Source organism: Fukomys damarensis, unplaced genomic scaffold (genome assembly GCF_012274545.1).
Source record: "Fukomys damarensis isolate Sample0158 unplaced genomic scaffold, DMR_v1.0_HiC HiC_scaffold_28, whole genome shotgun sequence".
NCBI classification, from domain to species: Eukaryota; Metazoa; Chordata; class Mammalia; order Rodentia; family Bathyergidae; genus Fukomys; species Fukomys damarensis.
In genome coordinates, this window is record NW_022900940.1 from 37,090,369 (window position 1) to 37,114,600 (window position 24,232).

General features: G+C 36.7%; 1 protein-coding gene across 1 annotated transcript in view; it reads left to right on the top strand.

The window, feature by feature from the left end:
* The first annotated feature begins 719 nt into the window (after positions 1 to 719).
* The window catches only part of Dennd6a (DENN domain containing 6A), a 60,500-nt gene continuing 36,987 nt past the window's right edge, over positions 720 to 24,232 (top strand). Inside the window, exons 1-5 of the mRNA XM_010612842.2 lie at positions 720 to 725; positions 10,102 to 10,140; positions 10,245 to 10,287; positions 20,635 to 20,747; positions 23,085 to 23,165. Of these exons, the coding sequence (XP_010611144.1) occupies positions 720 to 725; positions 10,102 to 10,140; positions 10,245 to 10,287; positions 20,635 to 20,747; positions 23,085 to 23,165 (282 nt within the window). The remainder of the gene's footprint in view (positions 726 to 10,101; positions 10,141 to 10,244; positions 10,288 to 20,634; positions 20,748 to 23,084; positions 23,166 to 24,232) is intronic.

The window sequence follows — 24,232 nt, forward strand, 5'->3', positions numbered from 1 at the left end:
CTGACCTGGAACTCACTATGTAGTCCACACTGGTCTCCAACTCACAGCGATCCTCCTGCCTCAGCCTCCTGAGTGCTGGGATTACAGGTGTGTGCCACCACACCTGGCTAGTTTTCTGTATCTTTGAGGGTCTTTATATCATAAGAACTCACAGCGCTTCATACCAGTAGTAGGTTGATGTTTCCATAACTTGAGACAGCTGCCTGAACCACTCTAGACCTTTAATAAGAATTAAGATACCATTATGGGGGAGCCGACAATTTGGCTCAGTGGTGCTGCCGCCACCTGCCTTCATAAGGGCAAGGTTCCGGGTTCTGAGTTTAATCTCCAGTACCAAAAACAAACAAGAAACCATTGTGGCTTTCTGTCTCTTGAAGGTTATGACCTTGCAGCTTCTTGGACAGAATTTTAATCTAGTGAAGAGAGTATAAGCTGTGGGGTTTTGAACATTTTCTATTTTTCTGATTACTGGCTAGTTTTCTTCAACTGATTCTCATTTTCTTTAACCATACAATGAGAAAATAGCCAGGTGTGGTGGCACATGCCTGTAATTCCAGCATTTGGGAGGCTGAGGCAGGAGGATTACCACAAGTTCAAGACCAGCCTGAGCTATAGAGCAGGTCTGAAATCCCCCACAAAAGAATGATAAAATATCCTGAGTGTTCTTGGATAATTAATGCATATAAGAACTAATGTCAATTCTTTAATATATGCCCAATATGTCGGTCTGTTTTATAGTTACACTGAATGACTAATATGGAACTATTCTTGGCTTTTTACCCTCTCCCATTATTATGCTTTAAAATAATTTTAAAAAATAAAAAAATATATATTTTTGGTGATACTAGAGATGAAACTCAGGGCCTCTTGCACTGAGCTACATCCATAGACCTTTTTTAATTTTTTTTATTTTGCGACAGGGTCTCATTGAGTTACTGCGTTGCCCAAACTGAGCTTGAATTTGTGATCATCCTGCCTTACCCTCCCAGAGTGCTCAGGTTGCAGTCATGTGCCACCAGGCCTAGCTCTAGGAAGATACACACTTTAGTATATGAATCACCCATATTACAAGCCCTTTGTGGAATCAAATTTATTACATTTCATTTGGCAGATAATGTATGATGTAGCCTGTATGTAAAATAGTTTGTTTTCCACTTCTTGTTGAAAAGACTTTTTGACCACTTAAATTACCCATGAAAAGCAGGACAGGGTGTCATTAATTATTGTTGGAGTTACAGATTTCATTCTGATTACTGGTTTCCCCTTTTTCAAAAAAAATAAACTGAGGATGTCTAATTTTTTTGGTGGTGGGGAAAACTAGGGATTAAACCCAGGACCCTGTGCATGTTAAGCACATACACTACTATTGAGCCCAGCCCCTGAATACTTTTTAATATTTTTGGGCCATAAAATAGCTTTGTTTGTTTTGTTTTGTTTTTTGGTACCAGGGATAGAACTCGGGCCCTTGTGCTTGAGAGGCAGGCTGCAGAACCACTGAGCTAAATCCCCTAACAAGGTGGAGCCTAGGGTAGTCACCCGTTTTCCTTATCTGAGCAAGATTTATTTTTCAGAGGGGATGAAGGCCATTACATGAAGGGTTGTTTCTTTTACTTGCGTGTTTTTTCTCTTAAATTGGGTGACTCACAGCCTCAGTATTTAATCCTCAGCAAATTTACTTGGGAAACTATCATATTCCATATGTACGTATGTTCTGGAGATGCAGCCTGGATCATTACCCTCTTCACAGAGTTAGTACTGTCTAGCAGGAAAAGCGAGCCATTATGACAGAAGGAGATACAGGGTCGTAGTGGTGGTCTTAAAATTTCCTTGTTAATTAGTAGTACTTCGCAGTAGCTTGATATAATTCTATTATTTGGATCTTAAAGCCTTTAATAACTTTAGCCTCTTGGGCCTCCAGATTTTATGCTTCTTCGATTTTACTAACTTCTAATTCTGTTATAAAATTATAGAATCCCGATCTGGAGATACTGAGACATCCTTCTACCCAGTTAGCATTTTCACAAATCCTCTATGTTTTTTGAATAATGAATAATGTGAAACATGGACAGTTTACCCTTTTTTGAGAAAGGCGTTTCACTGTTCATTCAGTGTTTAAGCATTTTGGTAACATATTTAATTTAGAGCTTCAGTGAGCTAGAATATGAGGCCTCAGCCTGTCCTGATACTGTAATGTCAGGGAATTTTTCCACTTTTTCAAATAAGTAAACTTTTCTATTGAACAATAACATATATAGAGAAAAGTATACAAATCCTTAATCCACATGGACATAAAGTAAACATGCCCATAAAATAACTACCATACAAATCTAGAAACAATATTTCTGGCAGTGGTAGTGGTGCATACTTGTAATCCCAGTGCTGGGGTAGCTGAGGCAGGAGGATCGCCATGAGTTTGAGACCAGGCTGGGATACATAGTGAATTCAAGACCAGCCTGAACTACATAGCAAGTCCCTGTCTCGAAAGAAGGAAGGAAAGAAAGAAAGAAAGAGAGAAAAAGAAAAAAGAGAGAAAAAAAAGAAGAGGGAGTGCCAGGGATTTAGCTCAGTGGTTCTGGTGCCTGCCTTGCAAGTGCAAGGACCCAGAGTTCAATCCCTGGTACCAAAAAAAAAAAAAAAGAGGGTGAGAGAGAGGAAGGAAAGAAACGGAGAGAGAGAAGGGAGGGAGGCAGGCAGGCAGGCAGCCCCTCTTCTTCTCCATAAGGTAACTGCCATCCATACAAAGTTTTTCTTTTACTGGGAATTAAATTCAGGACCTTGACTTGCCAGGCAGGCGAGGCACCACTGAGCTACATCCCTGGCCCCATCCATATAAAGTTTTATGCTAGAATCAGGGGAGTACAAGTAGATACTAAGTTTTCTAAATGAATGATACTTAATTTGAAGTCCTTACAGGGCATTCAAGCCTATTTTCCTGTTTTCTAAGAGTGCGTACATTTACCCCCTACTTAGTTTGCCTAGTTAACTCATTTTCATGTTTCAGTTTAAGTATCACTTTTTCAGGGAAACCTCAGCCCAGATCATAATATATAATTTAAAAAAAAACCTTACAATACTGAGCACAGTATAGCTCTCATGATGAATCTGTGCTTGTTCTCATTCTCTCGTTCCTGCTCTTGCTTATCTTTTATTCCATGCTTATTTTTCTGGCTGGTTACTATGGGTGTACTAATTATCCTGGTATTTTCCCCCCTAAATTCATTGTGAGGACTTCGTCTCACTAGCTAGAATTACCACTCTCTTTCCAGGCTACCTCCCAATGTGTACTTCTCTTTGTTGGCATTAGTGCACATCTTTAGTACTTTGCAAGTTGAATTATGGAATCATCCCCTTGATTTTTATTGGGCAGTTAAGTTTTGGGGGTGATGGGAAATGTATAGCAAAAATCTTGGTCCTCCATTTGTGTATATATAATCAAGAGATAATAGAGAGAGTGGCGTTTCATTTCTCACACCTTTAAACTTGATTGCAGATTATATAATGAGACTGATATACTACTTACATTAGTTCAGTGGCTATACGAGACCCAAATTAATATGGCTTTCATCAGATAGAAGCTCTTTTTTTAAAAGAGGGTCTCACTGTATATTTTAGGCTGTCCTTGAACTCACTAGATAGCCCAGGCTGGCCTCAAACCTGCAGTGATCCTCCTTGTTCAGCCTCCTGAATTCTGAGATTACAGGTGTGTGCCATCATGCCCACTTACGAGAAGTTTAGGGAGGCATTTCAGGGTTGGTGTGGGAGCTCCCCAGTCATCCACGTCTTGGTCTCCTGTATGGCCATGCCAGTCTCAGTACATATCGTCTGTTTTGTCAAGTTTGCATCCTTGCCACTGGGAATAGGAAAAGAATGAAACAGGCCTTCCATTCCTCTTCTTCCACCTCTCTTCCTTCTGTGTTTGGTTAAACTCCCCTCCCTACCCCGCAACTTTTTATTTGGAAATATTTGAAAAAGTAACAGAGAAATTAGAGCAGGCTGGGGATATAGGTCAGTGGATGACCCTCAGCTAGCATGTGTGAAGCTTTGGGTTCAGTCCTCCGTGCTGTAAATGAAACACCGGGAAAGCAATAGTATAATAAATGCTTACCTACCTGCTGGATGGGGTGGCACACCCTGTAGTCCTAGCTCCACTGCAAGTTCGAGACCTCCTTGACAATTTAGCAGAACTGCCTCAAAATAGAAAGAGCTGGGAATGTAGTTTAGCGCTCCCTGAATGTAATTCCCAGCACCACAAAATGAAAACAAAATTCCAGTTTACCTGCAATCAGTTCTTCACATTGTACTTCTTTATCTCCCTCTTTTGCTTCCCTTCCCTCCTCTGTCCTTGTGCTCTTCATATCTTATCTCTACGTGTGTGAGATACATTTTGAGGGAAAACAGTCCGGTACTTCATAGATGATACATTCCTGCCCTGTGGTGTTACAGGTCCTGGGGCTTCAGCCCAGACTTGTTGAATCAGTCAGAATTCCCAGTGATTTTTATGAGGAGGCATGTTTAGGAGATAAGTTTGTGAAGCATATCTAAATATATTTTTCCTGTTTTTCTTGTGAATTTAGTATTCTCAAAATGTGACCTGAGAACTTCTGAGGCTCCTGAAGATAGTTTTGGGAAATCTAGTCTTTTCTTTCCCACCTATTTGAGGATGGCTTTCTTCATATACTTCATCCAAAACAATATACTGTAGTATTATACTAGAATGGACACAGATGCAGATAGGACAATCTCGCCGTTTCTGTTAAGCCACATATTGAAGAGATTTTTTTACAAGGATATAGGACAGTGCCATTTTCTCGCTAAAGATTGTTTGGAAATATATAATTATTTTACATCAAATAGAATATTTATGTTCGCAAGTACCAGATTGTCATTTCTTAGGATAAGTTAATAAATATTTTGATTTTTAAAAACCTCTTTCTACAAGTATTTTGATTATTTGAAGCAAAACATTGGTACATTTTAGATATGAGAACACTCATCGTGGGGGAATTACAAATATTTTGAAATGATTGCTTTTATTTTATTTATTTATGTATTTATGTATGTATGTATGTATTTATTTATTTATTGAGACAGGGTCTCACTATGCATTTGAGACTGACCTGGAACTCACTATGTAGCCCAGGCTGGTCTCGAACTCTTAGTGATCCTCCTGCCTCAGCCTCCTCAGTGCTGGGATTACAGGCATGTGCCACCACACCCAGCGATTGCTTTTATTTTTTAACTTAAAAATTTTATTTAAAAAAATTTTTGAGGCAGGGTCTCACTATCTATTTCGATGAATTTGAACTCACGATGTAGCCCAGGATGGCTTTGAACTCTTGGGGATAGCCTGCCTCAGCCTCCCGAGTGCTGAGTAAATGATTGCTTTTCATTTCTAGTATAGTGATAGATAAAATGCACATAAATAAAAGCTTTTTTTAATTACAAGTGTAAAGAGGTCTTGGGGGGTAAAACATCTAACTGGCTTGAGATCCTTTGATTAATTGTTGGAGGCATGTTAGTTGATATCCTTGTAGTTTAGGATGATCTACTTCTGTCTGGCCGTAAATGTTTGATTGCTTTCTGATAATTCTGTGTTACTACTTTTTTTTCATTACTGTATCATTCATATGTGGTGCTAACTAGAAGTTTTTTTTCAAGAGAACTGGAAAACACATAGATATTAGAAAAGTGGGATGTTCAACTTTGTTTCATCTTATTTTTAAGTCATTCTATTAACTGATATTATAAACTGTGTTTTGGGTTTTTTTTTTTTTTTTTTTTTTTTTTCGAAACAGTCTCACTCTGTAGTCTGGCCTTGAACTCACCAAGTAGCCCAGGCTGGCTTCAAAGTGGCACTCCACCTGTCTCAACCTCTCAGAGTGCTAGGGTTATAGGTGTGCACCATTTAAGTCTTTTTAAATGAAGAAATTGAAATTTAGAGGTAACTTGCCCCCAATCACACTTTTTTCTCTTTTTTAAAGTAAATTTTATTGGATCCCATGCTCTCCCTTAAGCTCTCCTCCCTATGTATAGCTTTGTTTGCAGTTTTTCTTTCTGTTTTCACTTTTTTCCTGTCCCTCTCCCCTCCCTTGTTCCCCTTCCTGTTTGAACACTTTCTTCCCATTTCCCAATATTTATTATACATTTCAGTCTTTATTTGTATTTTTGGTTTCTCACACCAGATAATAAATGTGGTATTTAAACATGTGTGTCTGATTTATTTCACTTAACAGTATGGTCTCAAGGTTAATCCTTTTAGCTACAAATGTCTGCATTTATCCTTTTTTATGACAGAGTAGTACTCCATTGTGTTAAAAAAAAAACCCACATCTTCTTTATTCACTCATCAGTTGATGGGTGTTTCGGATGTTTCCAGGATTTAGCTGTTACAAACTGTGCTGCTATAAACATGAAAGTGTATATGTTGCTGTGGTATGATGCTTTTAATTCTTGTGTGTGTGTGTGTGTGTGTGTGGTACTAGGGATTGAACTCAGGACCTTATGCTTGTGAGGCTGGCACAGAGCAACTGAGCTAATCCCCGGCCTGATGCTTTTAATATTTGGGGAAGATACCAAGAAGAGGTATAGCTAGGTCAAACATAACCTCTAGTTACATTGATTTCCACAATGGTTGCACCAGTCTATAGTCTATAGTTCCACCAGCCCCTCCCTCATTTGTTATTGGTTGATTTCTTGATGGCAGCCATTTTCTGGGGTGAGATGGAATCTCAGCATTGTTTTAATTTACACCAAATCACACACTTAAGAAGCTAAGATTTGAACCCAATTCTTTTGACTCCAAACATGATTTTTTTTCCTCCACTGTACTGTGCAATCTGGACAAAAAATTATTTTTTACTTTTGTTTACTATTTAGAGAAAACCAAAGCAAATCCGATGTGTGAAATATAAGTGGCAACTTGAACTTGTAATTTTTTGACAGTGATGGCTAGCTCTTATTCCCCAGTCTTTCATTGAGCATCTGTAACCTGAAAATACAAAATCCAGAATGCTCCAGAATCTGAAACTTAAAAAAAAGTCCAAAACTTTACTAATTTATTTTTCATAAACTAGAGTATTTCTTTTTAATTTTAAAGGTTTAAGGTTTCAGAGTGTTTTGAGTTTTGATTTTGGGTTTAGGGTGCTTAACCAGTAAAATCTGTGCAAATATTCTAAAATTTGAAAAAGCCCCCAGTCTGAAATACTTCTGTTCCTAAGCATTTCAGATAAGGAGTACTGAGACCTATGATAGTACTAAAGCTATCTTATGAGTTGTGCATAAAATTCTTTTGGCATTTTTATCAGCCCCTTAGATGACAGAATTCTTAAATACTCCATGAGATGCACAGTAGACATTTTCTTCAGAGAAATGATTGTCTGGACCCAGACCAGTGTGACCCATGTCAGTGACATGCTGGATTTCCTGATTGTATCCTGATTGCACTTCATAATCACAGGGAGATGCTGAAATGTTAATTCCCACTTCTCAGTGTATTTGTGAGGAGTGATTGATGGATGCAGCACAGTGCCTTGTCACAAGGGAAGCAATGAGTATAAACTTTTATAATTATTAAGTTTCAGAAAATAGTGATAATTACCCTTTTGGTCTAGTTTATTTGAAATGTGTATTATTTAATAAATTAGTGCAGAGACCTTTTTTTTCTGGTACTGGAATCAAACTCAGGACCTTGTGCTTGCGAGGCAGGTGTGGTGCCCCTGAGTTTCATTCCTGGCCCACAGACCTTGATAAGTAATACAGGATCAGTTTTGAAGGTGGCATCATTAAATATTTTGGGTACTATTATAATAGGAACGTTGAGAATGTTTGGATAGGTCATAATAATATGGTTAGCACCTGTTATGTACGAGTCTGTTTTCTGTTGGTATAATGAAATGCCTGATACTATGGTAATGTATTAAGAGAAGAGATTTATAAACTCAGTTTTGGAGGTCCAAGAGCCTGGCACTAACAGCTGCTCCATTCTGGTGCATCATGGTAGGAGCTCATGTGAGAGGAGAGATCACAGTGTGAGACAGGAAGCAAGAGACCATGGAGGGGCCAAGCTGTTCTTTTTATTTTTTACTTTATTTTTTTACAGTGGTGGGGATCAAACCCAGGGCCTTGTGCATGCTATGCAAGGGTTCCATCACTGAGGTGCGTCTTCAATCCCTTCTCCTAGGGGCTAATCTGTTTCTGGAGACCATCATTAATCTTTTCTCAGGGTTCTCTCAAGACTTGATTATTTTCCATGAGGCCCCACATTTTGAGGATTCCATCACCTGACTAGCACCAACCACACCGAGGACCAGCTTTCCTGCACATGTAGTGTGTCACTGGATACACGCAAACTATCCAAACCATAGCAGATTCTACTAGGTTCTCCCCCCACCCCATGGTACCCGTGGCCTCATGCATGCTGGGCAAGTACCCTGCCACTGAGATACAACCTCAGTCCTTTTTATTTTGAGCTGTCTTGCTAAAGCTGCCCAGGTTGGCCTTGAGTTGTCATCTTCCTGCTTCAGTTTCCTGAGTAAATGGGATTAGAGGTATGTGCTATCCTGCTCCACTCTTTTTTATTTTTATTTGATTTTTTAAAAATAATAGACTATGTGTCTTGCTACAATTGCTCAGCCTGGCTCAAATGGTTGGGTTCAAGCCATCCCCCACCTTTGCCTCCTGAGTAGCTGGGACCACAGGTACATACCACTGTTCCTTGCTGTCTGTTAGTATCTAAACTTAAAAAATAAAAGCATGAGAATCCCTGTTCTCTAGGAATTCAACTAAAGAGTTAAATAAGAGCAGGCAGTGCCTGGTATACAGGGGATGTGTGTGTGTGTGTGTGTGTGTGTGTGTGTGTGTGTGTGTGTATTGTAGGTCTGACTCTCACCCTCTTAGTATCATATCCCTGGTATCTTTTTTTGAAAATCACTGGTCCGTGATCATTGGTGCCACAGGGAAGAAGCAAGATCCCTTCTGTATAGGGCCAGCCAATTAGTCAGAAGTATTGAGTACCTACTTTTTGTCATGTTGATAAATGTATTGCTTGTCTGCTAAGGCCTAGGTATTGACTAGTGTTTGTTCTGCCAATCGCTGCTTCAACGTTGCTTCCTTTACAGGGAACAAAGGGCAGGAATTTGCTCTCAGAAGGTGCTGTATTTACTTCAGGTACAAATAACTAAGAAGGCATAATGACTATTTAAAGAAATTGGAGAGAATTAGGATAAGCTTTATGGTAGAAAGTGGTCCTTGAGCTTTCTAAAACTATTAGTTTTTTTCTTAATAAGAGATGATGTGTATTACTTCTCGGAATCAATTGGAAATTATTTTTCTTTTTTTTTCTTTCTTTTTTTTTGTTCTTGTGATTGAACCCAGGGCCTTCATACTGAGCTATAGCCTCAACCTTTTATTTATTTACAGTTTTTATTTATTTATACTGGGTCTTGCCAGTTGCCCAATAGCCCAGCCTGAGTTCAAACTTTTGATCCTCTTGCCTCAGCCTCCCAGAGCTAGGTTTACAGGTGTGAGCCACACACCAGGAAGAAAATTATTTTTTGAAGTAGACATTACCTGAAAGATAGATTAGATTTTCTTTAGATTGTAGATTTTTAAAAATTAAGCTTTGAGTTACTAGCTATTCAGTTGGTAAGTTTTTTTAATATAATTTGTGATGTTATCAATCTTAGAGATAATTTTGACTCAAAAAAAATTTTTTTTTTGATACCGGGAATCAAACTTGGGTCCTTGTGCTTGCGAGGCAGGCAGTAGAACAACTGAGCTAAATCCCCAACCCTCAAAAAAAATTTTAACCTAATATAAATCCTGCTCACCTGTCCTACCTTTTGGTTTCACTGCTGAAGTTTATGAAGTGTGTGTGTGTGTATGCATGCTTTTTGAAATGAGATCTTGCTCTTCCCAGAGCAGGCCTTGAACTCCTAGATTGAAACAGTCTTCCCCTCTCAACCTCCCAAATATCTAGGACTGCAGGTACATGCCACTATACTTGGCTGTGTAGTGTTTCTTAAAGCCGTTTGACTATAGCCAACTAGAATGTTGTAGCCTACTAATGTTCATGTCTAACAAAATTTAACTCTTTTCTTCCAGGTAATTTACCCTCAACATTCCAAACTTACTGATAAAGAAGTAAGTAAAAATACTGTTCTGTATACACTATTGTTATATTCTTATTTGTTTTTATTGGTGTGTGTATATATGTCAGCATATATAGCTTTTGTTTTCTTTTTCAGAAAACCAATATTTGCTATTTGTCTTTTCCAGATTCAAATTCAGGTAACTATTTTTCATGTGGTGTTTATGTTGAATTTTATTCTAAGAACACTGGTTATACTCTTAATATGTGAAAATTAATTGAAGTAACAGAATGCAAACTCAATTTGAGCTCAACAAATTAGTGATTTTAATTCCTAGTTTAATGAAGTCTAGTCATGTCACTGTTAATTTTAGACGGTTTAGCTCTTGAAAATGACTTACGGTGTGATGAAGTAAAACATCAAGGCGCAGTTAACTGTTGAAATAGTGAAGATTGCAAATTACAACTGTGAGGTGTTTGGGAACTTATAATATGTAGTTTACTTTTAGGTCAGAATTTAGGAGCTTTCCAGGAATTCTGTAAAAAGCAGTGAGTTAAAAAAAAAGAGAAGAGGATGAATCCAGTTATAAAAGATGGCCATCAATTATTTGGAGTAGTTTGTATGGGTTATGGGTTAATATTTTATGTAAAGTTGTTGGGATGGTGCTTGGTGCATAAAAACACCATGTAGGTATTTACTTCTTCTTGAGCTCCGTTTTTCTGGTCTCTTTCAAACTCTTTGTGTGGTCCTAATTGTTAATATCTTTCAGGTTATGTTTTATGTTTTACTTTGTGTAAGCTTTTTAGCTTACAATGACCAGGGCATTCAGCCTCTAAGACCACACACAGAACCCTATAAAGTGGAGTCATTCCAGTTCCTTTTCCTTTTGTTATTACTTCTCAAACACTGTGAATTTAGCTCAGTTAATCTGATTTGGGACACTGACTTTAAAAACATTTTTTTTAGCCATCTTTCACCTTTCTGTATAAATGCTTCCAGAGTTTTCCCTATACGCGATTGGAAATCAGCCTTGGTGAAATATGTAAAAGAAAATTGTCTTCATAAATTAGGTATTTGTTTTTGATAGAGTCCAGTAGGTCTTTTACTCTGACTTGTAATTATTAGACTCTTTAGTGTATTTTGTCTGTTTTTTCTTTTTTTGAGACAGGGTCTCATTATATGGTTCGGGATGGACCCCAAATCACTGTGTATTCTGGGCTAGCCTGGACCCCATGGCGATTCTCCTGCCTAAGCCTCCTGAGTGCTAGGATTATAGGCGTTTGCAATCATACCCAGCTGTTGTTTTTTCTTTTTTGCTCAGAACTGGGGATTGAACATAGGGCCTATGCACTGAGTCCTTTTTTATATTTTCAATTTTGAAATATTGTAGAGTGTTGCTAAATTTCTAAATTTCCCAGTCTGGGCTCAGATTTTCAGTCCTTCTGCCTCAGCATTACAGGTGTGCTGTAGCACCCACCACATCTGGCTTTTTTGTATGTTAGTGAAATAATGACAGAGAGGTCTTCTAGGATATGTCCTCATTTCAGTTAACATTCTTTTTATGAAATCTGCACGTACAATTTTGGATTGATTTTTTTTCTAGGACTCAAGGTAATCTGAGTTGTGTGGATTGCAAGATGAATTTACTTTCTGTGATTAGTAGCCCAGTGGATTGCATTGCACACTTTTCTCTTTACACATCTACATGAGCATGAAGATCAGAAAATGCTCTCCTCCTCCCATATATACTGTTTTGCCATAAAGATTATTTCGAGCTGCTGGTGATGGAGAAACGGCAATGCAAAGCACTCTTTCCCCTTCCCCTGTATGCCTGAAGGCAAGGCATGATTCCTGTTTATGAAGGTGTCTCCCAGCCTAATCCCTTTCCTATACCAGGAAGAGGAGAAGTGTTCAGAGTCACTGCAGAAGATTCTTTTTTTTTTTAATCATTGAGTTTATTGGTACATTTTAGGTATACAGTACAGTTACATTCATCATTGGGATCTTGTACCTTTACATGACAGGTCTTGGAGAAGATTCTTATTGGAGGTGGCCATGACTTATGGCTGTATAAACAAACCTTGCTAAAATAATCCTAACCAATTCTGTTAGTTTTCTGCATAATTTACCTTGACATAATTTTTTGCCCCATGAAGCCCAAACTGTTTTCCCCCTGTATAGTCATTTCTCTGTAATTTAAACCTTTGTTGAGGGTAACCCATCTGGGACTCCTATCTTTCAGGAGCTATCCCTATTCCCCATTATCATTCCCTATTCCTAGTCCCCAATACGTTTTCCTACTTTAAAAATAAAACCATTATTAAAATGGTATACAAGCTCACAGGTCTAATTTTCTTTTGAGATTTTTACTTTGTATGTGTGATGCTTTCATATGCTTGTGAAATAAATATTTTTGTTGTTCATCGTTTTTGGTTGGTTTAATGCACAAATCCTGAGAGAGTAGAGGAAAAGTGTCCATCCGTGCATCAATGCTAAGAAGTGAATTCTGTGAAGTTTGGATAGCCTTTTAAAATACCTAGTTTTATCTGGGCGTGGTGGTGCATGCCTGTCACCCTAGCACTGGAGGCTGATGTGCAAGGATCTGCCTAAGTTCTAGGGCGGCCTGGGCTATGTAGTAATTTCAAGGCCAGCCTGAACTACATAGCAAGACCCTATCTCAAAAATAAATAGATAAATAAACAAATAGATAATTTTGTTTTAAATTAGTTTTTTCATGTATCATTTTCTTTTCGGAAATTAAACTCAAGTGCAAATCTATGTAAATGAAACTTCCAATATTTTAGATATACAAATGACATATAGATTTTTAAATGCATTTTTAATAAATGCATATCAAATGAAGTGTGGTTCATTTCACGCAAAGTATGCTTGGTGCTTATGAGTAAAATTGACAACAGATTTTGAAAGTAGGCACCTTGCCATCTTAACAGATGAGCATTAATATTAATCTAGGCAGTAAGCGACTGTGTTTTATATGTTTTTGAGATCACCCATCCCAGTTGTGATTATCCACTTTGTTTCTCTAATGTGTCTTTTAAGTGGAAGTTGAAAACTGTGCCAACTTTGAAATGGATTTAGTTTTTCCCCAAATAGCTTTTCGTGCTATGAAAGGAAATCTAGATAGTAGAATAGACTTCAGGAAGGAGTCATAAATGAACATTTTTTTCCCATTGTATACCTCAGAAGTAAAACAACATTGTAAACCATATGGAGCTATATAGATAAAATGCTTATTTATTTATTTTTGAAACAGGGTCTCACTTTGTAGCCCAGGCTAGCCTTGAACTCAACTATGCAGCACAGGCTGGTCTCGAACTCACAGTGATCCTCCTGCCCCAGCCTCCCAAAGTGCTGGGATTACAGATTTGTGCCACTACACCCAGCTATATCCTGCCTTACAAAGCAAGACCCTGTCTCAAAAAAATAGAGTAAATAAATAAAACAGTTAATTTTTTTCCTCAAACCTTTAATATTTTTGGTATAAGATGTACCTTTTAGCTTTGCAGTCTCAGTTGAGTTGCAGCGGTGAAGGACACTTACAAAATACTCTATGCCCATGGTAATTTTAAAACGGGAGGGGATCCCTCTCTGCCATAACATATGACACTGGTATAGAAGGACAGATGGCTGGAATGACTAATTTCTTGAATGAACAGATGGCACAGGGAGTAGTGGGTTCAAGAATCCTTTATCTGAGGGGTCTGGTTCAGAAGTGTTTGTTTTGGACATGAAAAAGAGAGGTTGCAGTTTCTGCTCCATTTGTGAGTAAAAAATTGACATTAAATAGATAACTTTGAGATATAACTCATATAACATAATTTTCATGTAAAGAATATAATTCAGTGGAGTTTTCCTTTTTTTGTTGTTGGGTTTTCTTTTATTTTGTTTTGTGTCAGGGTCTCAACATGTAATCCAGTCTGGCCCTGAACTCAGTAGAACAGGCCAAGCTGTCTTGATCTTCTTGCATTAGCCACCTAAGCACTGGGATTACAGCTGTGCACCCCCACACCCGATTTATGGCTGTTGTGCCTGGTGCTGGGGACCAGACTAGGCAAGCACTGTACCACTAAGCTACACCCTCAGCCCCATACAGTTCAGTGATTTGTAGTATATTCACAGAATTGTACATCTATTACCACAGTCAGTTTTAGAACATTTTTATCACTCCAAAAAGAAACTGTGCTCCATTTTCTTCCCACTCCCTCCACCATCCTTCTCTCCCCAGTCCCAGGCAGTTCTTTATCTGCTTTTTGGTCTCTGAATTTATCCACTTCAGAGATTTCATATAAATGAGAGAAGTGTTATTTTTGAAGTCCATTTTGTTTTGGTGTAGTGGTAAAGAGTGTCTACATTCAAATCAGACTTGTTGGGTTTGAATTCTTACGCTTTTCGTTTTGCAGATTTGTTTCTTTGGATGATTTTATGTAGCTTTTTCTGTACTTTAGTTTCCTCCTTATAAACGGATTAAATGAGACCTGAGCTGGATATGGTGGCACACGCCTGTAATCCCAGCCCTTGGGAGGCTGAGGCAAGAAGATCGCTGTGAATTCAAGACCAGCCAGGGCTAAATAGTGAGTTCCAGGGCAGTCTGAACTACACAGTGAGACCCTGTCTCCAAAAAAAAAAAAAAAAAAAAGAAAAAGAAAAACAGACGTGTCTGAGAAGCATGAAGACCAAATAAGTTGATATAGCTAACTGTGGCACCAGAGTAGACTCTTAGTAACTATAATTGCTTATTAAATTATTGGAAGGGAAAAATCATTCTGAAATAGCAACAAAGTAATTTTTAATACTTTTGACTTAGGAATCTATAGGAGTCTTATGGTAGAAATATATGTAGTTACTGGGGAAACACTTCATAGTCCAACATGGTGGCATACACCTGTAATCCCAGCACGCTCAAGAAAAGAAGGTAAAGATTACAGAAAGTTTCTAGGTTTTAAGCATGTAGGAATTTTAGTTCTGTTTTTCCAAGCTAGTAGAAACTGTGTTAGATTAATGAAAATAGATCATTTACTAAAGCTGTGGGGACTTATTGGGCTTATTCACTGTTCCCTTAGCAACTACTACTTTTTTTAAGAGCAAGTATTTATATTGCTCCCAAACATGAATTTGAGCTAATTTGTCTTGTCTTTGGAGAGTTGTCATTTAAAATGTATGTAAATTAACACTAATATCTTGGTTTATAAAAAAGAATATCCCTTTACATTAATTTTTTTGCTTTTGGGGGATAGTTTTTGAGAGAGTCTCACTGTAGCTCAGACTGGCCTTGAATTCACTGTGTGGCCCAAACTGGCTTTGAACTTGCAGCAATCCTGCCTCCACCTTCAGAGTGTTGGGATTACAGGTGTGCATCACCATGTCTGGCTTGTTTTTTTGTTTTTTATTATTTTTTTCCATTTTTATTTTTATTTTTTGGTACCGGGGATTGAACTCGGGTCCTTGTGCTTGCAAGGCAGGCCACCAAACTGCTGAACTAAATCCCCAGCCCATTTTTTCCATTTTTAAAAAGCTATGCTGTTCATAGCAGAACTTTTAGATCCTTTGGGGGCTTTACTGGTCCTTTGTTTTCTTAGTGAGCATATTAGATGAGATGCTTAAAATTAAGTACCATCACAGCTCAGTTGTGGAATTTTATTTTATAATCTTTGTTACTGCTGAGTGTGACTCTAGAGATCATCTAATAGCACCCCTAGCTTTTGTTGATAGTTTAAGTGATTTCTTTATTATTATTACTATTATTATTATTATTATTGTCAAACCATAAATAAACCAGGATTGGAGGCTCATTCTTGTAATCCCAGCCCTCTGGATGACTAAGATAGACGGACTGAAGGTTCAAATCCAGTCTGCATTACTTAGTGAGACCTTGTTTCAAAATAAAAAGGGGTGAGCCAGGCATGGTGGCATACATCTGTAATCAGTACTTGTAAGGCTGAGGCAGGTGGGTAGCTGTGAGTTTGAGGTCAGCCTAGGCTACATAGCGAGTTTTAGGCCAGCTCGAACTGCATAGCAAGAACCTGTCTCAAAAAACCAAAAAAAGAAGAAAAAAAAATTGAATATTAGATGTAGCTCAGTAAGAAAGCCTTGGGTTCAATTCCCAGTACCATAAAAACAAAACATAAAATTAATCATCTTAACCATTTTCAAGTGTACAAATAGAGGAGTATAAACTATATGCATATTGTTATGCAATAGCTCTCTAGAACTTTTTCATCTTGGAAAACTAAAATTCTCTATCCATTAACAACAACTTCCCTTTTCTTCCTCCTCCCAGACCCCTGCAGCCACCATTCTACTTCCTGAGAATTTTATTCTTACCTCCGTTGAATAAGTAGAATCATGTTATATTAGTATTTTTGGTTTTTTTTCTACTTCACTTAGCTTAATATCATTAAGGTTTATCCATATTGTACATAGACAGTATTTTCTCCCCTTTTAAGGCTAGGTAATAATTCCATTATATGCACATACCATATTTTCTGTCTTTGTTCTTCAACTGATGGATGAATCTACCTTTTGGCCATTATGAATAATACTGCAATGAATATGGCTATATAAATACCTCTTAGAGACCTTATTTTCAATTATTTTGCAAATATATACTCATGTGCAGTTATTTTATATTCTAACATAATAGAATATTCTAATAGTATACAGGAATTAGCTTCTACACATCCTCTGCAATATTTGTCCACTTCTTTTCTTTCTTCTTTTGATAACTGTCATCCTAACAGGTATGAAGTGATACCTCAATTGTGGTTTTGATGTGCATTTCCCAAATGAAGAGGAACACTGAGCATCTTTTCATACGCCTGTTGTTCATTTGTATTTCTTTGGAGAAATACCTATTCAAGTCCTTCTATTTTTGCATTGGATTGTTTAAGTTGTGGTTGTTGTTAATGAGTTGAAGTTATTTTTATATTCTGGATATTAACCATTTTTCAGATACATGATTTGCAAATATTCTCTCCTGTTTTGTAGGTTGCCTTTTCATTATATTCATTGCTTGCTTGCTTGTGCAAACATCTGTGAGTTTGGTGTCCCATTTGTCAATTATTACTTATGTTGCCTGTGCCTTTGGGGTCATGCCCAAGAAATATTTGCCATGCCAGACATCGTGGTGCATGCCTGCGGTCTTGGCACTGTGGAGGCTGAGACAGGAGGATTACTCTAAGTTCCAGGCCAGCCTGGACTACATAATGAGTTCAAGGCATAGCTTGAACCTAGCAAGTGAGACCTTGTCTCAAAAAAAAAAATAGTTGTCAAGGCCAGATAAGGTTTTTCCTGATGTTTCTTCTATGAATTTTATAGTTTTAGGGTTTTTTTTCTCATTAAGTTTATCGATACTTTTCAGGTATACAGTATAGTTACATTAATCATTGGGATCTTGTACCTTTACATGATGTATCTTGATTCTTATGTTTTTGTTTGAGACAGGCTCTCACTGTGTATCCTAGGTGAAGCTTGAACTCTACTTTTAGGTTTTGATACTTCTATCTTGCTAAGAGTTTCAGAGAAATTAGTGTGTACTTCTCTTTTTTTGTCTTTTAAAGATTTAAATGCCTTCCAAAGAGGAAAACTGAACCATAAATGTATGTATGTATGTATGTATACACACACACACACACACACACACACACACACATATACTTACATACATATATATGTCAAGCTAAAATAATACTTGACCCACATCACAAAGTATTTCCCATTTTCTCAGGTTTTGTGTGCTTGTAATATTTTTAAAACTATTTGCTTGAACAAGTGAAGAAACTGAATCAATTCAGCCTTCAGTCTCCTTTATTTCTTCTCTACCACCAAAGAAATATTAGTAACTATAATTACATTTAGATATTGTGCTAGGTTGCTTTAAGAATTTTTAAGCATATTGTCAAGTTTCTATTTCCTTTCTAAAATGTCACCTGATGAATATTAAGTGATTATGTGTGTAGTAATAAGTAATAACAAAGATTGAGCACATTTCATATCTATTATAATGTTATTAGTTCTAACTGTAGAACTGGGAAAAATCTGAGTGACGAGTTACTTCATGTGTTTTTTAAACAGATGGAATTTTATAGGATTTAAAAAAAATCTTTCACCTACTTTATTTTCTATATTATTTTCAGATTATCTCTTCTATAGTTTGATATAGTTATACTATTTTATCTTGTCCGTTTGTAAATATTCCCTTAGAAAAGGGAAACCCTGTTTCTAAGTCTTCCTCAAAATTAGTTTCCTTTCCTTTGTTTGTTTGATTCAATTGAGTCTATCATACTTTTAACACATGCAGTAAAAACAGTTTTGTAAATGTTTTTAAAAAGCTGTTCAAAAATGCTTTAAAAAATAAAGCAAGTCTTGATAAATGTCAAAGTGAAAATTTTATAACATAGAGACTAGAACATATGAATATTATTAGGTGACTTATAAGTTATGAAATCATACATATTTTTAAGGCAGTGAACCAATTAAAAGATACTAGTGTTGGGGCCTGGGATTTTGCTCAGTGGTTCTGCTGCCTGCCTTGTAAGCACAAGGGCCCAAGTTCCATCCCCGGTACCCCCCAAAAATACTGGTGTTTAAAATGAAATACTGTGTTGTCAATTGAAAATAAGAATCTAAGATGTTTGTTAGGGATAAATTGTTAGGAAAACAGTGGAATATTTCCTGTCTATGAGTACAGTGCTAAGGATTGGTGGCAGCCATGACGAATTCACAAACCATTACCTCAGCTCCAGTGGGCAGCAGGACACAGGACATGATCTTATCTAGGTTTGTTCTTGGTTCTTCAGACACTTTCAGATAACATGCCTACAGAATGATAAAAATGAGAGGAGCTTCACAGAATGCACCCTGTATGTTGAAGATAAGAAATAAGAACATGTTACTAGAGGGATTTTTGTAGCTTTTTTAATAGTTATTACTTGACAATTTAATTAAAATGTACATTTTAATGTGGTTTTTCTATAAAATGGAATATTACTCACCTGTAGAGAATGAGAAATTCGATTAATTCATAGGAAAATGGATACATATTGAGGATGTACTCCTAAGTGAAATAAATAAGTCACACATGTGTAAATATCGAATCATTTCTCTGGTGTGAATAAACTATAACAATACATAAGATCCTAATGAGATAATTGACAATGTGAAATAGGAAGCAAGGGGCTAAAGGTGTAGGGAAAGTGGGAAGGATAGAGGAAAGCTAATAAGGGAAAAGAAAAAAATATGAGAAAATTTAAAAATGGAAATGAAGTGTTTGTAAAGGGGTAGGGGAGGAGGGGGTGAAGGGAGGGCAGGGACAAGGGGAAAAAATGAGAACCAAGACCTGTCATGTAAAGGTACAGGATCCCAGTAATGAATGTAACTGTACTGTATACCTAAAATGTACCAATAAACTCAATGAGGGAAAAATAAAATTTACATTTTAAGAGATTTGCAAAAATGACTTAAGTTTTAAAAATTTGTTTTAAATTCAGATGATTAAGGTAGTAAGTTGATTACTTGGTCTCAGTCAGTCTTCTATGTTCAGCCTCCCAATACTGGGATTACAGGTGTCCATCACCACACTCAGCTGTATTATCCGCCCCCCACCGACCCCATACTGGGAATGGAACTGAGGACCTCATGCTTTCCAGGCAGGTGTGGGGGGCTACTGAGCTAAATCTGGCCCTTGTATTATATTTTTTTAGAAGAGCATTTTGGGCTGAGAGTGTAGCACAATAGTAGATCCCATGCCTACTGTGGGCAAGGCCCTGTGATCAATCCTCAGCACAATAAACGAAGAGCTTTTCATTGTGAAATATAAAACACATACAAAGTCAAGAAGCAGAACTTTGCCAACATTTCAAAAGCCTCTTCACACCACTTCTCATTATTCTTCTCTCATGTGTAACTACTCTGCTGATTGCATAAGGTTGTTCCCCCCCCATTGAGGTTCCACCCCAGGGCCTTTGCACTGAGCTTCTGTACATCAAACCCTTTTTAAACTTTTGAGGCAGGATCTCATTAAGGAGCTAAGTAGCTCATGCTGGGCTTGAACTTGCGATCCTCCTGTTTTAGCCCCTCAGAATTCTGGGATTACACGCTTGTGCCACTGTGCCCATTCTTTTCTGCAGATTTTTATGACCCAGTCATGCAACTGTCAGCACTATTGATCTTCTGATTTAAATTTTTTATTTTACCTACTAGAATTGATGTTTGGTTTGTTTTGCTCCTTATTATGTTTGTGAGTCAGCATTATACCAGGTAGATTCCCAAAATTTTTAATTGCATAGGGCAAATGGAGTTGGAAAATTAAAGAGTTTCACATTTCACTTCTGGCTTTGCTTCTATTCAGCAAAAATGGTTTTGAGAAAGGCATTTGATCTTTAAGGATCTCTTTTTTTTTTCTTTCTCTAAAACCTGACAGAATGTGTTTAATGACTTGCAGGATTCCTTCAGCTGTAAAACTGATGAAACTGGATAAGTAAATGTTTTACTAAGCTATCCTTATTTGTTTCAATTTTGTTTTCTTTAGGTTGTCTTGGAGATACCCAGTTTTGTTTTAGATTTCGACAGTCTTCTGGGAGGAGGGTGTCACTGCATTGTCTTCTGGATCAATTTGACAAAGATTTACCAGTTTACTTAAAGGTTGGAAAAATAGTTATAGAAACATTTCCATATGAGAAGAAACTCTTAGAACTTACTGCATTAGAACCCATTTTTCAGTTACCTCTTACAGCATTCAGAAATATTTTACTTTTGTTATTTTATTATATAGCTGAATTTCTTCAGAAATGTAACTGATAAGGCTTTAGCATATGAGTGACTGAGACTGTAAAGTTACTGTTCTTGAAACCTATAATGCCATTGTGAATTATAGAAATGGATTAGAATGCTGAGGTGATTCTCTTTTGTTAATAATTCTTTGTTTAGACGTGGGGGTGGAGTGCTGCTAAACAGTCAGTACCATCCAGATTTGGAGTAGTTGTTCCCTGTGGTAATCCTTATACTTTGTGATGGTATATAGTTGTTTGCTAATGAACTTTGTTTATAGTTACTGTTTATTGAAACAATTTTAATAACTCAGTTGATTTTAGAATCTGTATGTTTCTCTCCTTGGTAATCTATGCTTATATCTAACTGCATGAGGAACATTTCAACCCGGATATCCTGTCAGCACATCCAGAATGAACGTGACATCTTTGACCTGAAGTCAACTTTTACAATTGACCTTCCTGTTCTGCTTGTGGCAGGAACCTTCTTCTTTCAGCAAAATTTCTGTCTCTAGAATGTCTCTTAGACATTGTCTTGCAGTCAGTGAAAATAACAGCTATTATTTATTAAGACTTTTTATGTTCTAGACACTGTATGTATTAGGAAGCATATGTTACCACATGAATCCTCCCTGTAATCCTCTGAGAGAGTTCCTTTTGCAGATTAGGGAAATGAGAGCTAGTGAGAATCAGAAGTTTGCCCAAAGATGTCCCAATTTTTTCCAACACACTGTATCTTACAGAGTGTTGCTAGCTAAAGTATATCTGTAGTATAAAAATAAATCAAATATAAAATGATTAGCAACTGTTGAATGAATAAAGAGCTAATGATTGTACCACTCCCTTGTCTTCATTATTTGAATCTATCAAAATAAGAAAGACCCTTTACCTTTCCAATTTCCAACCTTTTCTTATATACTTGTGTTCTATTTTAGCCAAATGAAACTATGTGGGTTTTCTTAAAAAAGCTTTTATTTTTCAGTTTTTGCTCAAACTCTTGACCCTCTAAATCTTGAATGTCTTTGTGTTTATATACATCATATCCATCCTTCAGTGCCCAGCTAAAAATCAGCTGCCTCCATGTAGTCATTACTTTTCTCTTGGTCTTCCTGTAACAATTTGTGCTTTTTATCCTGGAACTTACCGTCTATTATGTAATAATAATTTTTTACTTTTCATACCCTGTGTAGATTGTAATCTACTTAAAGAATTGTGGTTTATGCATCTCTTTATCTTGTCTTAGCACAATACCTTGCTTGAAGGAGGAAGCTAATAATATTTACTTAAAGAATACCTATCAAATAGGAACTGTGCCAAAGTTTATTTTGTTAAGATCTCAAAGCTCCGTAGTTTTCAAATTGTGTGTTAAAAAACACTCAGAAGGAATTCTATCCCTGGTACCAAAAAAATAAAATAAAATAAAATCAACAACAACAAAAACACTCAGAGGGCTGGAGATTTAGTTCAGTGGTTTCACTGCCTGCTTCACAAGCTCAAGGTCCTGAGTTCGATCCCCAGTACACACACACACACACACAAAAAAAAAAGCACACTTGGAAAGTTTCATTATTTTTATATGACTAGTATGTACAATTCAGATTTGCATTTAATATCTTTTATTTTCTCTCTTGAAAGTTTTTACACCTCTGGAAAAATTTTGACCCCTTATATCCCTGAGAAATTAAAAATTGTAGGTAGAACTAAAAATACATATATAGCATTGGGTACTTTTTTTTAGTCTTTTATTTATTTATTTAGGTACTAGGGATCAGACTTGGAACCTTGCACTTGCGAGGCAGGTGATGGCACCACAGAGCTGAATTCCCAGTCCTTAGCATTGAGGAAAATATAGAATTTGGTTATTTTCTAACTTCAATAACTACTGTAGATATGAATAATGAATTTAAACTGAGTAAGGGGTAAGTGTCACTTTAGATGATTCTTAGTCTCATTTTAGATTATAAATCTTTCAGATTATAAATCTTTCATCCTTGGGCAAATTAGCAGGTTTTTATCTGGCAACTACTATCATGATTATGGTTTGTTGATAGAAAAGCATAATTTGTTCTTTGTTCCTCACATCTTGATTTGGGTTTATAAAGGAACCTGGTATTAATATTAAGTGATGGCTGTATGTATGTATGTGTCTATGTATGTAAATATATGTAGACACGCATATTAACATATTTTTATTTTGTCACTTCTTTTATAGAAAGACCCTGCTTATTTTTATGGATATGTGTATTTTCGACAAGTTCGAGATAAAACTCTTAAGAGAGGCTACTTTCAGAAGGTAATTTTTGTATATACCAATAAAGTATTTTTATATCGCGATTAGAAAAATAGAAACAGATTTAATAGTTTTTAAAGTTTTAGGTATTCCATCTTTAAATGTAGTAGACTTTAAATGTTGTCTACTTTTTAGATTATACATACTTATTCCTAGATTTTAAAGTGCTATTGGATTTTTACTATCATTGTGCTACAATCCTGATAATAAGTTGCAGTTAGTGTATGGAAGTCTTCTTAATTTTGACATTTTAGCATAACTGAAAGAATAATTAGATTGTGGCATTGTTACAACTAATGAAAGCTTGCGATATCTTTTTTTTTTTTGTACAAAAGATCAAACTTGGGTCCTTGTACTTGCAAGGCAGTTGGCAGCACCACTGAACTAAATCCCCAGCCCTGCAGTATCTTTTTTTTTCATAACCAGTAAGCAAACTTCAGCAACACTTTAGCAATTATTGTTTCCATTATAGATGTACAGTCTTTTTAAAAGAAATAAAGAAAAATGAATATATCCTACTTCATCCCAACTAGTTGAATTCACCAGAATTTGCCCCAACCACTAATTCCGCTAACTGATGCTGGATGGAGAGTAAAGAGTGCTTTTCAAGAAAAACTACTCTTTTTTTTTTTAATTGCTGTTGTTCTTTGTTTTTTTGGGTTTTTTTTTTGTTTATTTGTTTGTATTTTGGTTTGGTTTTGGTTTTTTGGTACGAGGGATCGAGCTTGGGACCTTGTGCTTGTGAGGCAGGTGGCAGAACTACTGAGCGAAATCCTGGTCCTGTTCTTTTTTCTGAGACAGGGTCTAGCTATGCAGTTCAGGCTGGCCTTCAACTCACTATCTTGCTTAGGCTGGCCATGAACTTGCAGCAATTCTCCTGCCTCAGTCTCCTTCCTGAGTGCTGAAATTATAGGTGTGCACCACCACACCCTGAGAAAAATGACATTTTATAAATTCAGCATATTCCAAATTCTAAGTGGTCAAACTATAAAAAAAAAAATCACAATTTCAAAATATATGGGTATGGGCTGGGGATTTAGCTCAGTGGTGCTGCCGCCTGCCTCACAAGT